The sequence below is a fragment of the Balaenoptera physalus genome (genome assembly GCF_965194825.1).
Source record: "Balaenoptera physalus genome assembly, chromosome: 13".
Taxonomy (NCBI): Eukaryota; Metazoa; Chordata; class Mammalia; order Artiodactyla; family Balaenopteridae; genus Balaenoptera; species Balaenoptera physalus.
The window spans coordinates 72826827-72846777 of record NC_138892.1 but is presented as its reverse complement, the minus strand read 5'-3'; the positions used below and the strand labels follow the sequence as shown (position 1 = coordinate 72846777).

The 19951-nt window shown below is 33.4% G+C and overlaps 1 protein-coding gene and 1 long non-coding RNA gene across 8 annotated transcripts in view; one reads left to right on the top strand and one right to left on the bottom strand.

The window, feature by feature from the left end:
* Window positions 1-19951, bottom strand: part of LOC309641933 — an 870732-nt gene that overhangs the window by 676932 nt on the left and 173849 nt on the right. The window lies entirely within an intron of this gene.
* CNTN1 (contactin 1) overlaps window positions 1-19951 on the top strand; it is a 376331-nt gene that overhangs the window by 335014 nt on the left and 21366 nt on the right. For all 7 annotated transcript variants that reach the window (XM_082422551.1, XM_082422545.1, XM_082422546.1 and 4 more), the window contains 2 exons: window positions 5042-5154; window positions 5941-6097. In XM_082422551.1, the coding sequence (XP_082278677.1) occupies window positions 5042-5154; window positions 5941-6097 (270 nt within the window). The remainder of the gene's footprint in view (window positions 1-5041; window positions 5155-5940; window positions 6098-19951) is intronic.

Below are 19951 nucleotides of genomic sequence, written 5' to 3'. Positions count from 1 at the left end.
TGAGCACACCAGTAAAGAAAATCATCAAACCACAAGGGAAGAAACTAAAAAACAACTACAAAACGACCAGAAAACAAGTAACAGAATGGCAATAAGTACATATCTGTCAATAATCACTTCAAATGTCAATACACTACATGCTCCAGTTAAAAGACATAGAGTGGTTGATTAAATAGGGAAAAAGTCCCATCTATCTGTTACTCACAAGAGACTCGCTTCAGAGCTAAAGACACACAGAGACTGAAAGTGAGGAGATGGAAAGAGATTCATGCAAATGGAAACCAAAAGAATGCTGAGGTAGCAATACTCATAACAGATACAGTCTATAACAAAAGATAGAGAAGTGCATAATATAATAAAATGGTAAAGGAAGTGATACAAGAAGAGGGTATAACATTTGTTATCATGTATGCACCTAAACATATAAATCAAATATTAACAGACAAAAAGGGAGAAATTGACACTAATACAATAACAGTAGGGAACTTTAACATCCCACTTACATCAATGGGTAGATTATCCAGACAGATTATCAATAAAGAAACAGTGGCCTTCATCATCAAAAAATCTACAAACAATAAATGCTTGAGAGGGTGTGGAGAAAAGGGAAGATTCTTGCACTGTTGGTGGGAATGTAAATTGATACAACCACTATGGAGAACAGTATGGAGGTTCCTTAAAAAACTAAAAATAGAACTACCATATGACCCAGAAATCCCACTACTGGGCATATACCCTGAGAAAACCATAATTCAAAAAAACACATGCACCCCAATGTTCATTGCAGCACTATTTACAATAGCCAGAACATGGAAGCAACCTAAGTGTCCATCAACAGATGAATGGATAAAGAAGATGTGGCACATATATACAATGGAATATTACTCAGCCATAAAAAGAAACGGAATTGAGTTATTTGTAGTGAGGTGGATGGACCTAGAGTCTGTCATACAGAGTGAAGTAAGTCAGAAAGAGAAAAACAAATACCGTATGCTAACACATATATATGGAATCTAAAAAAAAAAAAAAAAAAAAAATGATTCTGAAGAACCTAGGGGCAGGACAGGAACAAAGACGCAGACATAGAGAATGGACTTGAGGACACAGGGAGGGGCAAGGGTAAGCTGGGACGAAGTGTGAGAGTGGCATTGACATATATACACTACCAAATATAAAATAGATAGCTAATGGGAAGCAGCTGCATAGCACAGGGAGATCAGCTCTGTGCTTTGTGACCACCTAGAGGGGTGGAGTAGGGATGGTGGGAGGGAGATGCAAGAAGGAGGGGCTATGGGGATATATGTGTATATATATAGCTAATTCACTTTGTTATACAGCAGAAACTAATACAACATTGTAAAGCAATTATACTCCAATAACGATGTTAAAAAAAAATTAAAAAAAAAAAAAGAAACAGTGGCCTTGAATGACACATTAGACCAGTTGGACTTAATAGATATCTATAGAACATTCCATCCAAAAACAGCAGAGTACACATTTCTTTCAAGTTCAAATGGCATGCTTCCCAGGATAGATCACATGCTAGGCCACAAAACAAATCTCAAAAAACTTAAGAGGATAAAAATTATATCAATCATCTTTTATAGTGAAAATGGTATGAAACTAGAAATCAATTACAGGAAGAAAAATGGGAAAAACATAAACCTAGGGAAACTAAAACACATACTACTAAAAAATCAATGGGTCAATGAAGGAAATCAAAGAGAAAATCAGAAAATACCTAGAGACAAATGAAAATAAAAACACAGCTTTCCAAAATCTATGGGACACAGCAAAAGTAGTTCTAAGAGGGAAGTTTATAGCCATACAGGCCTACCTGAAGAAAGAAGAAATATCTGAATAAACAACCTAAACTACCATCTAAAGGAATTAGAAAAAGAAGAGGAAACAGAGCCTAAAATCAACAGAAAGAAGGAAATAATAAAGATAAGAGAGGAAATAAATAAAATTCAGAACAAAACAAATCAATAGAGAAGATTTAATGCAATTCGTATCAAAATATCCATGATACTTTCACACAACTAGGAGAAATAATTCTAAAATTTTATGGAACCACAAATACCCTGAATGGCCAAAATAATTTTGAGAATGAGGAACCAGAGCTGGAGGTATCATGCTTGCTGACTTCAGACTATACTACAAAGCTACAGTAATCAAAACAGTATGGTAGTGGCACAATACAGACACATAGGTCAATAGAACAGAATAGAGAGCCCAGAAATAAACTCATGTTCTTATAGTCAATTAATATATGATAAAGGAAACAAGAGTATACAAAGTGGTACTGGGAAAACTGGATAGATACATGCAAAAGAATGAAATTAGAAGATTTTCTTAACACCATATGCAAAAATAAGCTCAAAATGGATTAAAGAGCTAAATGTAAGACCAGAAACCATAAAATTCCTGTAAGAAAAGATAGGCTGAGCACCATTTGACATTTTTTTGAGTCTGTTTCCTCAGGCAAAGGAAACAAAAGCAAAAATAAACTAATGGAACCAAATTAAACCTAAAAGCTTTTGCACAGCAAAGAAAATCATTGAAAAAATGAAAAGGTAACCTAGTGAGTGGGAGAAAATATGTGCAAATTATATGACAGATAAGCAATTAATATCAGAAATATGTAAACAGTTCATTCAACTCAATATCAACAAAAAACAAACAACCCAGTAAAAAAATGGGCAGAAAATCTGAATAGCCATTTTTCCAAAAAGACATACAGATGGCCAATAGGCACATGAAAAGATGCTCAACATCACCAATCACTGACAAAGTCAAATCAAAACCACAAGGAGATATCACCTCACAGTTGTCAGAATGGCTGTCATCAAAAATACTGCAAATATCAAATGTTGGCAAGGATGTGAAGAAAAGGGAACCCTAGTATATCATTGGTTGGAATGTAAATTGATGCAGCCACTATGGTAAGCAATATGAAGGTCCTCAAAAAACTTAAATCCAGCAATTCCACTCCTCTATATATATCTGAAGAAAATAAAAACACTAATTTGAAAAGATGCATGCACTCTAGCATTCATAGCATTATTTATAACAGCCAAGATATGGAAGCAACCTAAATGTCCATCAATAGATGAAGGGACAAAGTAGTTGTGGTATATATATATACAATGGAGTATTACTCAGCCATTAAAGAAGGAATGAAATTTTGCCATTTGCAACAATGTGGATGGACCTGGAGGGTATTGTGCTTAGTGAAGTAAGTCAAAGAAAGTCAAATACTTAATGTTACCATTTATATATGGAATAAAATATAAAACAGATGAATGAACATAACAATATAGAAGCAGACTCACAGATATAGAGAACAAACCAGTGGTTGCCAGTGCAGAGAGGGAAAGGGGGTGGAGTAAAATAGGGGTAGGATTAAGAGGTACAGACTGCTATATATAAAATAAATAAACTACAAGGCTATATTGTACAGCATAGGGAATATAGCCAATATTTTATAACTTCTAAAGTGGTAGAATCAATAAAAATATTGAATCACTGTTGTACACCTGAAACTAATATAATATAGTAAATCAACTACACTTCAATTAGAATTAAGTAATAAATAAAATACAATAAATAAACAGATAATACAATTTAAAACTGCCTGGGTGGGAGCCAAATTCCAATCTGATGGTTGGGAATATCCTCTTAGAGAAGATGCCATTTGACCTAGGATATGAGTAATAAGAAGGAGGTCTTTGCAGAGGAGATTCTATCAGGCAGATAAAATAAGTAGCACAAAGCCTTTATATGAAAAGAGTGCGGTATGCTTTACTTGTAGAAAGGCCAATAGTTCCAGAGCATAGGCTCTGAGTTGAGGAGGAAGAAGTGTGCTGGAGTCATAATAAGAAGGGTCTTATAGATCATAGTAAGGAGTTAAAATTCTTTCTAAGTGTGATAAGAAATCATTGGAAGATAGTAAGGCAGAGAGTGATATCTAATTTATGTTTTTTTTAATTGTTCTGGGTAGACAATGGAATAAAAGTGAAAGCAGAATAGCAAATTAGGAGACCTTTTTTAGTATTTGAGGCAGAATAGCAGATTAGGAGACCTTTTCTAGTATTTGAGGAAGAAACGTTGGTGGCCAACACTAGGTGATAATGGAGATAGAAAGAAGTGGAAAATTTTCTGCAGGCAGAGTTAACAATTTGCAGCTAGTTTGGATGTTGGCAATAAATAGAATGGAAGACTGAATCGATTTTGGCTTGAGAAATTGGGGGTTTGGTTGTACCGTTTAGTAAATATGGGAAAGTTTCAAAGAAAGGCAGATTTGGGGGTACATAGTAAATGTTCTGTCTTGATTATATTGCATTTGAGAAACCTTTCAGACATTTAGGAGGAGATAGGCAGTTGCACATATATGTCTAGAGGTTGAGAGAGAGATGAGCTTGAGATAAAATTGTGTGTACTTAAAATCATGGGCCCAGGTATAAGGTTTAGGGAAGATTCATATATAGAGGAGAGAAGCGTGCTCAGGATCAAGTCCTAAGTCATTCCACCATTTGGAAACTGGGCAGAGGACATGGAGCTAGCAAAGGATGATTAATGAGAAGGAACAACCTGAGAGATAGGAGGAAAGATTATAAGAGATTATGAAATTTAAGAAAAGATATTCAAGAAAGAATTGGAAGGTCAACTCTGTGAAATACTGCAAAGATGTTAAGTTTTAAAAGAGTAAAAAAGTGACATTAGATTTGGCCAAGTGGAGATGATTGATGACCTTGAAAACAGAAGTTTCAAAAGACTGGTGGAGAGAGACATCCAAATGAAGGTTGATGAGAAGAGAATAAAAGATCATTTTATTACCTACCTCCCAGGGTCACAGAGTGCATTAAATGAACCCATGGATGTAAAGTGCGTACCATAGTGCCAGGCATACAGTACAAACATCAGAATTAGCCATTGTTGTTGTCACATCATTATCAGTATTATAATTCCCAATGTGATACAGCTTGCAGAATTAAAATTGGATATGGTGACTATCAGTTGCATGTTATTACTTTCACAGCTCCAAGCCAGCCTCCAAGGATCATCAGTTCCATAAGGTCTGGTTCACGCTACATAATCACCTGGGATCATGTGGTTGCACTATCAAATGAATCCACAGTGACAGGATATAAGGTATATAAAAGATTACTAGATTATTTCCCACACAAGCTTCATTCTTACAAAGAGCGACTGATGTTTGGTTTTTTGTTTTGCCAAAACCCATCCAGCTCTCTCTTAATCTAGCTGTGTAGCAGAATCAGATGACATGATAAATTTTGAAATGAGAAACGATCTTCAGTGAATTCTAGAAAAATGCTACGTCAAATGAGCAAGATAGATAGAATAACTACTTTAAAGAATAGAGTTGTTAGAATAATTAGTGTTTAAAAAAGAGAGAAAGAAAGAATCCATTTTTGTTTGACAATGATTAAGATAGTGTCACCAAGCACACAGTGAATTCTTTGATGTATGAGGTACCCTCTGTAAATGAACAAAAATGGAAAAAAGGTTATTTCTATATATTCTCTATATCACACTATCACAGTTTTCAGTCAACACTAACTTTTAGAAACAGTGTGAAAAAATTTTAATTGCTAGGCAATTTTTAGACTAATTTAATATATTGAAAGAGCCCTCATTTTTTACCTTTTTCATAAAAGACATTCTTTATCTCTATTTTGGTAATTTCAAAAAATAAAGTTTAGATGCTTAAGATGCATCCTCTTGGATCACCCTAAAAATAGATGAAATCAATTCTGTGAATTAAAAATAACATGAATTTTCCAGCTAGTATTACACACAGCTCCCTAAGATTTTTTTTTAATTAATAAAAGTATATCATTTTTATTTTATTTAATGTTAGAGCATTGGCTCCTTATTGCCAATTTATTAAATATACATATTTTGAAACTTTTAAAGGTACTCTATAGACCTGATGGCCAGCATGATGGCAAGCTGTATTCAACTCATAAACACTCCATAGAAGTCCCAATCCCCAGGGATGGAGAATATGTTGTAGAGGTTCGTGCACACAGTGACGGAGGAGATGGAGTGGTGTCTCAAGTCAAAATTTCAGGTAAGCCAATCATTTAAGGCACGTTTTAATTAAGTACTCGTAAGTTCTAGGCCCATATGGCTTCTCAAGGGTAAATGTGGGACTGATATTCACACTAATATCAGTATCACTTGTAAGTAGATTTGAAATGGTAAGGATGCCCTGAAACTTGAAACTTCTCCCTTTATAAGTCACAAAAGTACATTTGCAACATATCAGATACCTATTGGTTATTATCTGGACAGCAAAGCACAATTAAAATACCATAATGCATTAAAATGGTACATAATACTAGATCATTAGATAATAATATCCAAACTTCTCTTATATCAAAAGGAAATTCACTGGACAACTATCAGGATTCTTCTCACCCCCTTTTCTTTATCTTACACATATTAATATAATAAGATAGAAAGACAGTAGATGATAGTTCCTTCCTTTACCAGTATGTCTATTTGTCTCAGTATAGCTATTCCTTTTCTGCAGACTCTAATTACTTCTCACAGCATTGGTTAATTTGAAATAAATATTTAAGGCAGTTATTTCTTCCTGTAAAACTCTACTAATTTTAAAAATTTTGATATTTTCTCTCACCCTGTATGCATGGTATAGTTTAATTATACTGAATTAAAATTGAGGTCATTTTGAGAATTTTATGAGACTATGAAGTGCTAGAAGATGCTAAAACAAAGATGGTAATAATTGATGTAGAAGAAAATTTGGTGATTTATAGCTAAATAGATGAATATGTTACATATGAACCTAAAATAAAAATCCTTTAAAACAATTGCAGTGTTTTTTGTCCAATCATGGTTATCTAAAGAAACTGTTGAATTAACATTAGGAAATGTCAGATGTTAGGTGAATAGTACCATTCTAGACTTTTTAAAATATGTTTGGATTTATTTGCAAATTATTTAAATTATTTGTAGTGAGAAAGCATGTAAATACAAATGGAAATTTTAGGTTTTCTTATAAATTCAAATTATTCACATTGAAAACACTTTTAGTTTAGACATTATTATGTCTTTTTAGAAAATTGCTAAAATATGAAAGGAAAAGAAAATAGTCATATTCCAAATACTCTAACTGCTTAACTAATGTTCAGTGGAATTTACTTTTAGTTACCCTATATACATATATAATTTCATGTGTTGGCTTCTATTGAATATATCGTGTCATATCCAAATTTTATCAATTATGTTTTATGAACATCCCCCATGTCATTGAAAACTTTATGTATTTTATTTAAAATTATACATGATATTCTCTCAAACAAATGTACAAAAGTTATCTACCCATTTCAGTTTTTCCTATCATAAATAACACTATTTTGAGTGCATTTTTATAAATGTTTCTGCAGGTTAAATTTAAATAATCTTTCTGCAGGTTAAATTTAAACAATAAGTTAAAGAGTTTTACTTCTATATTTCAAAATTTATTTTAAAATATTTATCAACTTATATTCCTATTATCATTGTGTATGAGTACTAATGTTGCACCACTCCAACATTAGTCTTTCTTTTAAGTCATCACTATTTTAATAGAAGAAAATGGCATCTTTTTATTTTTGAAACTTTTTCTAAATTTTGAACTTTGATAACACACAGCTTCAATAGTTTCACACTTAGCAGGGCTGTTTCACAAAAGGAAATGAGAGGCAAATGTGGATATTATTTTGAGGGTGGTAAAATACAAACGAACTAAATAAAGTACTTTTGAACACTGACCTTCCCTGTCTAAAAGCCAACTGTGGCACACTGTTGCTCTCTTCATTTTTACCCTTGATTCATTCCTAATGCAAAGCAGGACATAGTTTCTGGAATTTAGACTATAGAAGTTCGTAGCAGGGACAGATGCTGTAGCAGTGACAGTAGCATTAGTACAGTTATAACTAGTGGTGTGCTGGTAAATGTTAAACAATTGACTGTCCTGGGTAGGAGGAAGCCCTGGTTTATAGTGTTTGCCAATTTTTGTGATGTAAATATTTCATCATGTCCGATTTCAAGCTTCCCACATGATGTCACTAAATGTGGAGTTGGAAAGAGGTGGTTAGGAGCACACTGTGATAGGATTGTCACCATACAGACGCAATAGGCATAACCTCAAGAGCACTGATGATAATTAAAATGTAGTAAATAATTAGGAAGTGAAGAGACTGAATACTTACTACCTTTGTTTTAAACTTTTTCATTTAACTAATAAGTTTACATAATTTCAATTTTAATAACAGTGTTTTCAACAACTCACTCATAAACTTCCTTAAAATGTAATGGTTGCCTTTTGGAAGGTAGTATGGACCAGCTGCAGCACACCAAGTTTATAGTCTGATTGCCCAGTGTAAATAGCCCATGTGCAGAAGACACAGAGTATGATTTTTTAGAAACCTCAATCATAGTTTCCTCTTTTTTTGCTAAGTAATGGAAAATATTCTTATTAATGCAGAATTTCTATTATTTATCTCAATCTGACCATAACTGTACCAAAAAAAAAAAAAAAAACTGTAGAATTAACATTAGGAAATGTCAGATGTTTGATGAATAGCACCATTCTAGAATTGTCTCATTTAAGTTTGGATTTATTTTCAAATTGTTTAAATTATTTTTAGTGAGAAAAGCATTTAAATACAAATGAAAATTTTAGGCTTTCTCATAAGTTTAAAAGACTCCCAGTACTTTCCTTTGTTTCAGTTTTCATGCCTAAAATATGTAGCCATGAATATAGTACACTGCTACATTTTCATATTTATATGCATTTTGCTGTCATTCATTCATTCAACAAATATACATTAAATGCCTAAAATATGTGAGGCATAGTTTACATACTTAAAATGTGCTACCATTTGTATATTTCCAGATGCCTTCGAGTCCACATCACAATCATTCCTCGCTGGCTCTATTACAATTCTAAAAATTTTTTAGGCTTCCAGTTTTGACTTCCTATAGTCCATTCCCTATGCAGCAGCCAGACTGATCCTTTCAAACATGTCAAATCATATAACTCTCCTCTTAGAAAGATATCCTATAAAATGAATTCTAAATTCCTCACCACCTACCTTTATAATCTGGCCCTGCCAAACTCTCTCCCCTCAGTTAATTGATTTCACCCTTGGTCCATTGACCCCTTTTTGCTTCTTGAACATACCAACATTATTCGTATTACCTTTAACCACCTGTACTTTTTCTTGCTGCTGCCTGGGATTCTCTGGCTCTTGGCACAGCAGATCATTCTTGTCATTTTTGTTTCTGCTCAGATGTCACCTTCTCAATGAAGAATTATTATACAGCCATCAATGTAAGATAACCCTCTACTCCAATGTTTTGTCATATTGTGTCACTTTTTAAATTTATTCATAATATTTATAGCTATTTAGAATTATCTTATTAGTTTATACTGCTTATTATCTATCTTTATCTTTACTTGAATGTAAGCTCTGAGGGAGCAAATTCTTGCCTGCCTTGTTCAACCCTTGAATCCCCAGCACTCAGAGTACATATCTGGCACATAACGGTTTTAACAAATAATTCTTGAATGAATTCATGATTTCTGTATAGAGTAAGAATAATTTGGCAAATTAAACTATAATTTAGATGTCTAGAATGTTGATATGCTTTCCCATTGGGTACATGATTTACATTATGACATACTCACCCACAATTTGATTCTTACAAAGATTAAGACAGTATTAGAGATATTCTAGAAAACTTATTAGACATGGTAATCTGTAACTCCACTTATCTCTGACCTGAACACTGTCATCTGCTGTCTTAATAAATTGTTCCCTATCAGATGTTTATAGTTCACAGTGAGGCAAACATAATACTGTAAATGTTTCGTCACAAACATATTATGTCTAATACATTCTATATTGTCTTTTAAGAATCTTTTGTTTTTATAGATCATTGTGAGTTAAATTAAGAATCTGGTGAAATAGCTACAATATTTTAAATATAAATTTTAATAAATTAATTTAGCTTATGACATATTCACTTACAAATGTTAGAATATAGATTAACAAGGATCTTTGGTCATAAATAAATGTCCACAGAGAAGCGTGTATTTCATTACTAATGTGTGAATGTGCATATTTTGAGCTTTTATTTTTCTTTTAGTTTTAAACACACTATAGCTATCTTAGTCAAATGAAGACTTTCAAGGACATTTTAGAGTCTGGACTTCTTCCTGAGGGCAAAAAGTAGTCATTTGACATCTTTAAGGTGGGAGTAATATGATCAGATATTTGCACTTGAAAAATCACTTTTGTGATTATGGAAAATATATATAGTAGGGGAGTAGATATAAGGAGATGAATTACAAGGTTATTGTCATAGAAGGATTAAGATGATGATGGTCTGGACTGGAAAGTGGGTAGTGGTAAAGTCTAGGGTAGGTTCTAAAAGAACAAGGCATCTTTTCCACTTGATTTAAAGGTACTATATATTTATTTTGTTGACTTCATGTCTTCGAATAAATCTGTAATTTATCCTGATGTCACCATAGATGATGTAATCTAAACATTTAACCTACTATTTTTGGTAACTCCAAGCTATTAAATTAAACTATATATATAACCAAAGCCACTGACTTCAACACTGATGAAAAACACATTTTTTTTCACTTTGTCCTTTCTTCCCAGTAGCAGAAGACAAAGGGCTAGGAAACCAGTCTTTAGGTGGAATCTTTAGATGTTTGATTCCATTACTCACATGCTCCCTTCTCCATTACCCGTGTAAGTAGTGTGGTATAAAAGGAACAAGAGGATAGTCGGAATGTTTAGATTTAATTCATGCTTTATGAAATTAAAATTCATAAAGAATTAATGTCAGCAATTTTGCAAATATATCCTTGGTAAGCATTTTCAAAAACCAAAAATAGTTTGAGCATCTAATTTTGTACAATAACCTGTATATAGAAGGAGAGGGTAATATGCATGGTGGTCTTAGGTTTACTTTATCCTGCCTTCTTTAATGACAGGATGCTATATAATTAAGTGATCCCCAAATCTGTAACTTTGCAAATGTCCTGTATCATTTGGAAAAATAGATTTCCATAAATAAATTAACTACTAACCTAAAATTTTGGAATGGTATATTATATGACAATAATGTTACAGTTGCATGCCATTCTTATAGGTCCACCATCATAACTTTAAAGTCTTGTATTTGTGATTATGACACAATCAGATACTATCATTCAGGAAATGCTATCACCATAACTATTTTGAAATTATCAAATATTTTGTTTTACTTTGCTACATGTTGTGTGGGATTCAAGAGTTTAAGAGGGTGAATTCAACCTCTGTATTTCTAGGCTGATAAGTAGCTTACATTCAAAATTACCTCTAAAATATAAATTCCTTTTATTACCATTCAGTCCTGACTACACACTTAAAACCTTTCCAACTGTAAAGCAGTACTTGGCATTTCTCGTTTTACAAAAAGCATGAAAAAGGATGATAAGTTATCTGAACAAACTAATATTTTTTCACATTTCTAAATTTGACTTAGGACAGTGACTCACTGCCTTGATTTTTGTTAATGTAGCTCTATAAATGACTCAGGGTTATTTCAGCAGTTGATGGACAGGGCTAGGAACTCCCAGCAAAGGGAGTTCTCAGAGATTTACTTACTCTTCAGAAGCTTTGAGCAGTAGTTCTGGAAGCGGATTTTGCCACTTTGTCAGGCCATGGATGGCATCTCTGTGTCTAAATTAACTCGGGTTCTCCTGAATCTTCCCCAATGTTTTTTTTAGCTTCTAGTAAATTCACACAACAGTCCCAACATAATTTGTTCATTTACTTAGATTCAGACATAATTTGATAGGAAAATTAATCAGGGGAATACATTATAAAAATAGAAGGGAAAATTAAAAATAATCCTCCAAGATTTACTTACTACCAAAATAATTTTGGTTTATAAAATTTGGTCTTAGTCTCTGAAGCTATACTTTAATGTTACAATGTGCAAATAGTTTTTTCCTCTGATAAATAAACCTTACTCTTAAAATATTCCATATTTGTATAATACTTTTGCTCTCCAGGAAACTGATTCATTCAATAAACATCTACTGAACACCTACAATATGTCAGGCATTCTGCTAGGTTACTGGTTACAATAATTGGCAAGCCCTTCTGAAGCTTACATGCAGCAACATGGATAGACCTAGAAATTATCATATAAGTGAACTAAGTCAGACAGAGAAAGACAAGTATCATATGATATCACTTATATGTGGAATCTAAAATATGATACAAATGAACTTACTTACAAAACAGAAAAAGACTCACAGACATAGAGAACAAACTTATGGTTACCAAAGGGGAAAGGGGGTGAGGGAGGGATAAACTAGAAGTTTGGGATTAACAGATACACAGTACTCTATATAAAATAGATAAACAACAAGTAACTACTGTATAGCACAGGGAACTATATTCAGTCTCTTGTAATAAACTATAATGGAAAAAAATATAAAACTATATATATATAAAACTGAATGACCTTGCCATACACCAGCAGCTAACACAACATTGTAAATCAATTTAAAAAAATAAGAAAACTAGTAGATATCTGGAAAATAAAGAACTAACACCAAATAATAAAGTTTATTTATATTTAGCTTTATTAAGGATTATAAGGAAAATATAAGTGGCTAATATAGAGAATAAAAGAGGTAAAACTGATTTAAATGAGATGATCAGTTCAAGCATCCCTTAAGTAGGAAATGTTTGGGCTGAAGCCTAAAGAAAAGGAACTAGCCAGACCACTCAAGTGGGGCTAAGAGTCCCAGGTACAGGGAAGGAGCCTGACATGTTCAAGGAGACCAGTGTGACCATTACGTAGAGATGTGGGATGAGTTGGAGAGATGAGAGGGGCAAAGCCATGAACGGCCTTGATTCCATCTCAGACTCATCTCATACCCTTCTCCTCTCATTTTAACTCTCTCCCTCATCCCATCCTTAAAGGCTTTTGTCAGAAATTTGTACCTTATTCTATGTTCAATGGGAAAACATTGAGGAGCCTTTAGGAGATGAGTGATGCAATCTGATTTAAGATCATTTTTGCTATAGTGCAGAAAATAAATTGGAGTGGAACAAAAGGGGAATTGGTGGGGCTGGTGAGAAAAGAGAAAGTCTGAAACCCAATCAGCACAAGCAGATTCTTCTTCAGAAAGAATCGATATATAGGATAGTTTAGTTTTTTCTTGCTCTGCAAAGCAAAGCAAATTACAAGATCTTTTTGAGGATAAATGACTAAAGAAGACATTATATACTATTCAGAGGGTAAAAATGTACATTTTAGAATGTTTCTTGTAAGAATTTTCAGGTGGAATATAAAAGTTAGAGATAAAAATATTATAAAAGTATTCATAGGCTTGCTGGAGGAAAATGTCTAGACCATCTTGTGCAACTCCTTCCCAAGGGCTGGAATTCTCTGCAGGACATTGATGACTTATGCTCGCTCAACATCAGCTTAAACACTGTTGGTGATAAGGAGGGAATTCACCCATTTTACAAGCAGCCCTTAGACTATCAATAGCTTTAATCAACAGATTACAGATCTCTGATCAATTCTATAATGATTGAACTAGTTTCCAATAAAATCAGGATCAACGCACATATACTATAAAATTCTTTCCTCTCTCTCTTCTGTCAGTGAAAGATGGTGCAGCTTTCAGGAAAAATGAAACCTCTCTGGATAATTTAATCAAGTATTAGAGTCTTAAAAAAGAAAACCTTTTATAAGAACTGTGAGAATGAATGTCTGCTGGCTTTAAGAAAAGCAAAATAGTTGAAAGGAACCCCCACTGATGTGCCATCTGCTTGCGGTCCCAAAGTAGGGGATCCACAGATGAATCCCAAAGGCAGTGGCACCACCTTCCTTTGATATCAGCTGAGGCCCACAGTCCTGCCTACCACAGCCAGAGCAGCAGTGGCTTCTGCTTTTCTATGACCTTCCAGTTCACCCCCTTAGTGCCTCTCAGTGGCAAGAGAATCTAGGAAATATTGTTTTCACATTTTTACCCCAGAGATAGTCAGGAGATCATAGGGAGCAAGAAGAATGGTGCTGAAATTCCAAGAAAAATACGTCCTTCTCCAAAAATAAGTAGGTTTACATCAAAACCAACAAGAAGAACCAACCTAAATATGGATTTTTAGGGAAAGTTAAATTAAATAAAAGAGAGAAAATAAATATGTTTTGACTTCTAAACTGACTTCATGATATAGAAATTCATATTATTAGAAGCACCATTAAAATTATAGGATAAGAGAAGCTGCAGATATTAAAGCTATATCATGAAAATATCTAAAAGGGAGATTTGCCCAAGATATGGAAAATAATTATTAATATCACCTGATCACTAGGACTCACAGATAACAACGTGGCTACTATATTTAGTCACTCCCCATATTTCCTTTCTCAGTATTATGATAATATCATAATGGATATTATTGTATACAGACCTTTTTTCTGAATTTCCAAGTTTTTCTTAGAAAAGATTCCTAGAAGTGGAAATACAGGATTAAAGGGCAGGACCTTTCAAAGACTTGGCAAACACTTGACAACTGCCAAATTGCTATCCAAATAGCGATGCCCACATTTTATCATTAAACAAGTCTTTTTTTTTACTAGCATCTTGCTATTCAAAAATTTTTCATTAATTAAGCAAAGATATTATCTCATAATTTTTATTATTTAATCACTATTGAGATGAATATGTTAACGTTTAATAGCGATTTAGTTTCAGTTCTATGAAGTTCTGTTTATATTCTTTTTTGTTTGCTATTAATAACTTTCTTTAAATTTTTATGACCAATTTATACAGCAAGATTTTTAACATTTTCATGCCATATTTGTAGCAAATATTTTTCAAACTTGTATTTAAATGCTATTGACACTAGATTGATATGTTTTATTTTTAAGCAAAATAATGAATAGTTATAAAAATTCTCAAATACTTAATGTACATAAACAAGAAGTAATAGAATAATAGATACAATGTAAGTTTATTTATATGAAGTTCAAAAAGAATATAATAAAGCAACCTTTAAAGAGGTACATATATGACCTGTAAAACTTCCCCCAAAAGAGAATGATTAACACAAAATTCAGCACAGTGTTGTGAGGGGTAATCAGGAAGAGGTTTATAGGATGGTAACAATGTTAACAATATTTGTTTGCCTGCTGATAAGTATACAGGTGTTTTCTGTTGTTTTTAAATAGTATTTTAAAAAATACTAATTTACATAATTTATTTCAAAGTTGTAAGACTAAAAAGGGGTTTGACGAAATTGAAGAGTGGAGAAAGAGTATTGAATTTGGTATTTTATAGGTCTGTATTGGTTGGCTAGGCCTGCCATAACAAAGTATCACAGACTGGTTTAAACAACAGAAATGTATTTTCTTTCAATTCTGAAGACTATAAGTCTGAGATGAAGGTGTTGGCAGGTTTGGCTTCTTTGGAGCCCTCTCTTTTTGGCTTGTAGATGGCCATTTTCTCCCTCTGTCCTCACATGGTCTTCCCTCTGTGTAGGTCTGTGTCCTAATTTCCCCTTCTTATAAGAACACCAATCATATTGGACTAGAGCCCGCCCCAATAACCTATTTTAACTTAATTACCTCTTTAAAGACTCTGTCTCCCAATACAGTCACATTATGAGGTACTAAGTATTAGGGCTTCAACATATGAATTTTCAGCGGTAAAATTCAGCCCATAATAAAATCATTGGTAATTTCAAGAGAAAAACTTCCATAAAATAGTGTGGGTGAAAGTCTTATTTCTCTAAGCAAACCACACAGAACTTACATACTATAGGGAGGAGGTAAAATCAAGCTATTGATATATAACATTTTGTCAGATAGAGATAATGTATGAAGAAAATAAAGCAGAGGCAGGTGGGTAAGGAGGGATGGAAGAGGGCTAGAGCCTATGTTTTCTTTTTCTTTTTTTTCCCATGGAAAGGCATTTTATTTTAAACATAGCAGTGTGTACATGTCAATCCCAAACTCCCAGTCTATCCCTCCCCTCCACCCTTCCCGCCTGGTAATCATAAATTCATTCTCTAAGTTTGTGAGTTTGTTCCTGTTTTGTAAATAAGCTCATTTGTATCATATTTTTTTTAAGATTCTGCATATAAGTGATATCATATGATATTTGTCTTTCTCTGTCTGACTTACTTCATTTAGTATGATAATCTCCAGGTCCATCCAGGTTGCTGCAAATGGCACTATTTCATTCTTTTTAATGGTTGAGTAATATTCCATGGTATATATGTACCACATCTTCTTTACCCATTCATCTGTTGATGGACATTTAGGTTGCTTCCATGTCTTGGCTATTGTAAACAGTGCTGCAATGGACATTAGGGTACATGTATCCTTTCAAAACATGTTTTTCAGTAAGAGTAGCAGGAAAAGCCTGCTCTGATGGGGTAACAGTGGAAAAGAAAATCAAATGAAGTGAGGAAATTGTCCATGCAGTAATCTGGAAAGAAAAGTATTTCTACAAGAACATTAAAAAGCCCCAAGCAAGGAGTAGGTTTGAATGTTCAATGTTCCAGCAAGGAGACCAGTGTGACTGCGGCCGAGCAAGCCATGGTGAGAGTGGGCACAGCGAGTCTGGAGAGGTAGATAGGACCTGAATCATAACAAGGTTAAGGACTTTGGAATTTACTCTAAATGTGACAAGAAACTATTGAAGTATTTTAAAATGTGGACTGATATGACCAGATTTATATTATACAAGTTGTATGTTTGCTATTCTTTGGAAGGAAGCAGAAATCCTGTGAATTGTGGGGAAAATCTCTGTAAATATCAGAAAATAAGGAGGGCAGGAAATAGCAGCCAAAAGGTGATAGTCCAAGTAAGAGATGAAGTCAGCTCTGACTAGTGTGGTCACCGTAGAAGAAGTGAGAAATAGTTATAGTCAGGATTTATTTGGAAGAAGACCTAACAATATTTTCTGATGATAAGGGGTGTGAAAAAGGAATTGGCATAACTCTTAGGAATTTAGATTAACCAATGGAATCATCTACTTAAATGGCCAACAGAATATCTACTTAACAGAATCATCTACTGAAAATAGATAACTGGAGAAAATAATTAGGAGTTCAAATTTTGACATGCTAGCTCATGCTACGTCTATTAGACATCCAGGTGTATATAGATTAAAAAAAAAATTGTCTAGCAAAACTGAGAATCCAGCTGAGATCAGATAATAAATTTGTCAGAGAACCACTTGGCATAATTGTATAAGTATCTACAACCCATACCAGCCTGATACAGAAATAGAGATAGCAGATTGTTGTTGGTGTTGCCCAAAGTTATTGTTAATATAATAGGAAATCAAGGGAAAAAAGGATTCATTATTTCTAGTTTAAGAAAAATTTAAATAGCTGGACAGAAAATTTGTATCTATTAGAATATTTTCAGCTGTCAGTAACAAACTCTCAACTCAAAATTGCTTGAGAGATAGGTAGGCCTTATGTCTTTCGTGAAATCCGTGTCTCAAACATATAATCAAAGACCAGTTTCCCCCTCCCCCTTACCCCCTCCCCAGCTTTCTCTACTTGGGAGGTCTCAGAATCAGGTTCATTCTAAGGCTCATCTAAGGCTCTCTGTGGTATCAAGATGGCTGCCGCAGTGCTAGGAATTATTACAAAGAGGCCTGATGATGTCCAAGAAAGAAGGGGTCTCTCTCTTTTGAAACTCTATTCTTAAAATGAAGGACCTTTCCCAGAAGGCCCTCAGAAAATATTTCCCATATTGTCTAGAACTGAGTCACAAGTCTACCCTTAAATAAATAATATGGCATTTCCATGATTGCTCAATGTGATAAAATTTACCACAAATCTGAGGATGGTAAAATCTTCCTTGAGGAATGAACATCTGAACAAAAAATGGAGACTGTATTTACAAGGAAGCAAAGGGAAAAAGATTTCTGCTTAATATTAAAAGTTAAATAGCCAGGTAAATAAATGTGGATATAGGAAAAGGAAGAAGAAGAAACTAGGTCAAAGAGCAACTTCATAAAAATGCAGAAGAAGAGAGGGGAAAGTTATAGGAAGGATAGAAAGTTAGCTTCAAAAGCAGAAAATTTAGGCAGGGTTATTTTTTATTTAGGTAATAAGCAGTGATCACCAACATGGATCCTGAGACTAAAACAAAGATTTATGATGTCAAATCTAAAACAAAGATTTATGATGTCAAACAAGTAACCAAAGAGTATGTCAATAAACTAAGTTGAGAGAACTCTAATCCAAAGTCAGTAAACACAAGTTTATCCTTAAAATTATATATTTGTCACTACCACTGTTAAAGAACATATAAGTAGGTAAATAGGCATAGGAACAGTTTAAGTTATTACTGTCACAGGAGAATTCTACATGTCTTTGCTTTGTTTTGCATTTTAGATTATATACTCCACAATACTTAAATCTGTGAGACAATCCCTTCCCCTCAAGAGCTGCATTTGGTGGTATTTTCTACATTTAGGAAATTATACTAGGAGGATGGAATCTGGAAAGAATACTGTTGCTGTAACTAAAATTGGAACCTAGCTTGAGAAGGGATTTCCATATGTAATAAGTGCTTTCCAAAGCAGAGTCGTAAATTAAGGAATTTAACATTTTTGAAGAATGTAAGTACATTGAAGAAGTTTCAGAAAATGAACCAATGGTGCATTCAAAATGGGCTTTCTTTTTCTGAATTTTGGGTATCAACAAAATTACAGTCTTACTAAATAGTAATCTGTTTATTTTACCTTGTTTGCATAATACCAAGTTTTGTGGAATATAAAGTTTCAACAAATATTATAATGGGTCATAATATTATGCATCAACAAATTAGTCATAAGATGGGTAATCTTGTGCAATGGTATATCTTAAATGTATAGTTTTAATTATTAGTAAACTCAATTTTGCATTTTATGAATGTTTATATATTGGTGGCTTAAAATATTACATTAAGATATCTGTTCTGTACACTCAAATGGGTTGGAAATATTCTATAATCCTAAGGGAGGAATATTAGGATAAATGTACCTCCCCTCAAATTATAAGATATTACTTTATATTCTCTCCTGAAAGAAGAGCAACAAATAAGTGAATTAAAATAATGATATTATCTTAAAATGATATATACATCAACCATTAAAACACCATTTCAAAATTAATTTTCCTATGAAAAATTATAGGCTCTCTTGAAATTTGTAATCTTCTTAGGAAAATATAGAGGCAATTGTCTGTGCTGAGAAAGAGAGTTGGGTTTTAAATTTTCTCTCCTGAGGTTTGACACTTATTCACTGTAACATAAATCTGAAAACCATTTAGAAAAGAAAATGAGTTTGTTATTTTTAAAAATAAAATCCTACAAAATTCTCGCAAGTAGAACAGGAAACCTTTAATGCTCCAATAAGAGAGAATATAACTCTTAAACTGGAAAGTGATATATCAACATATTAAAATGGTCCATTTGATACTACATTAGGGACCAGCTTTAGTGATTGATGAAGGAATGTTTAGGTCTCAAAGTACTTCTCATAGTTGAGTACGGCTAAAAGCCAGATTCTTTGGTAGGTTATTCACAGTATAAACACAATGTAATGAAGCAAATGACATTCCAAGGGCACTTTCTACAGACACCTTCTGCAAAATGAGCCAGATAAAGAGAAAATAAATCATTTGGAACATAATCCAAGAGTATGAATTTCTCCATCCAGTAGTCTTTCTTCTACAACCTATCACTCCAGGCAGACCCTGAATAATTGCCTCTCATCTCTAAAGCAAATCGCCAGCCTTCCTCCCGTGGCTGTGAGAAGCAGAAAGAAGGAAGGGTGTTTGTTGTACATTACAGAGGACTCAGGAAGAGTCAAGGATAC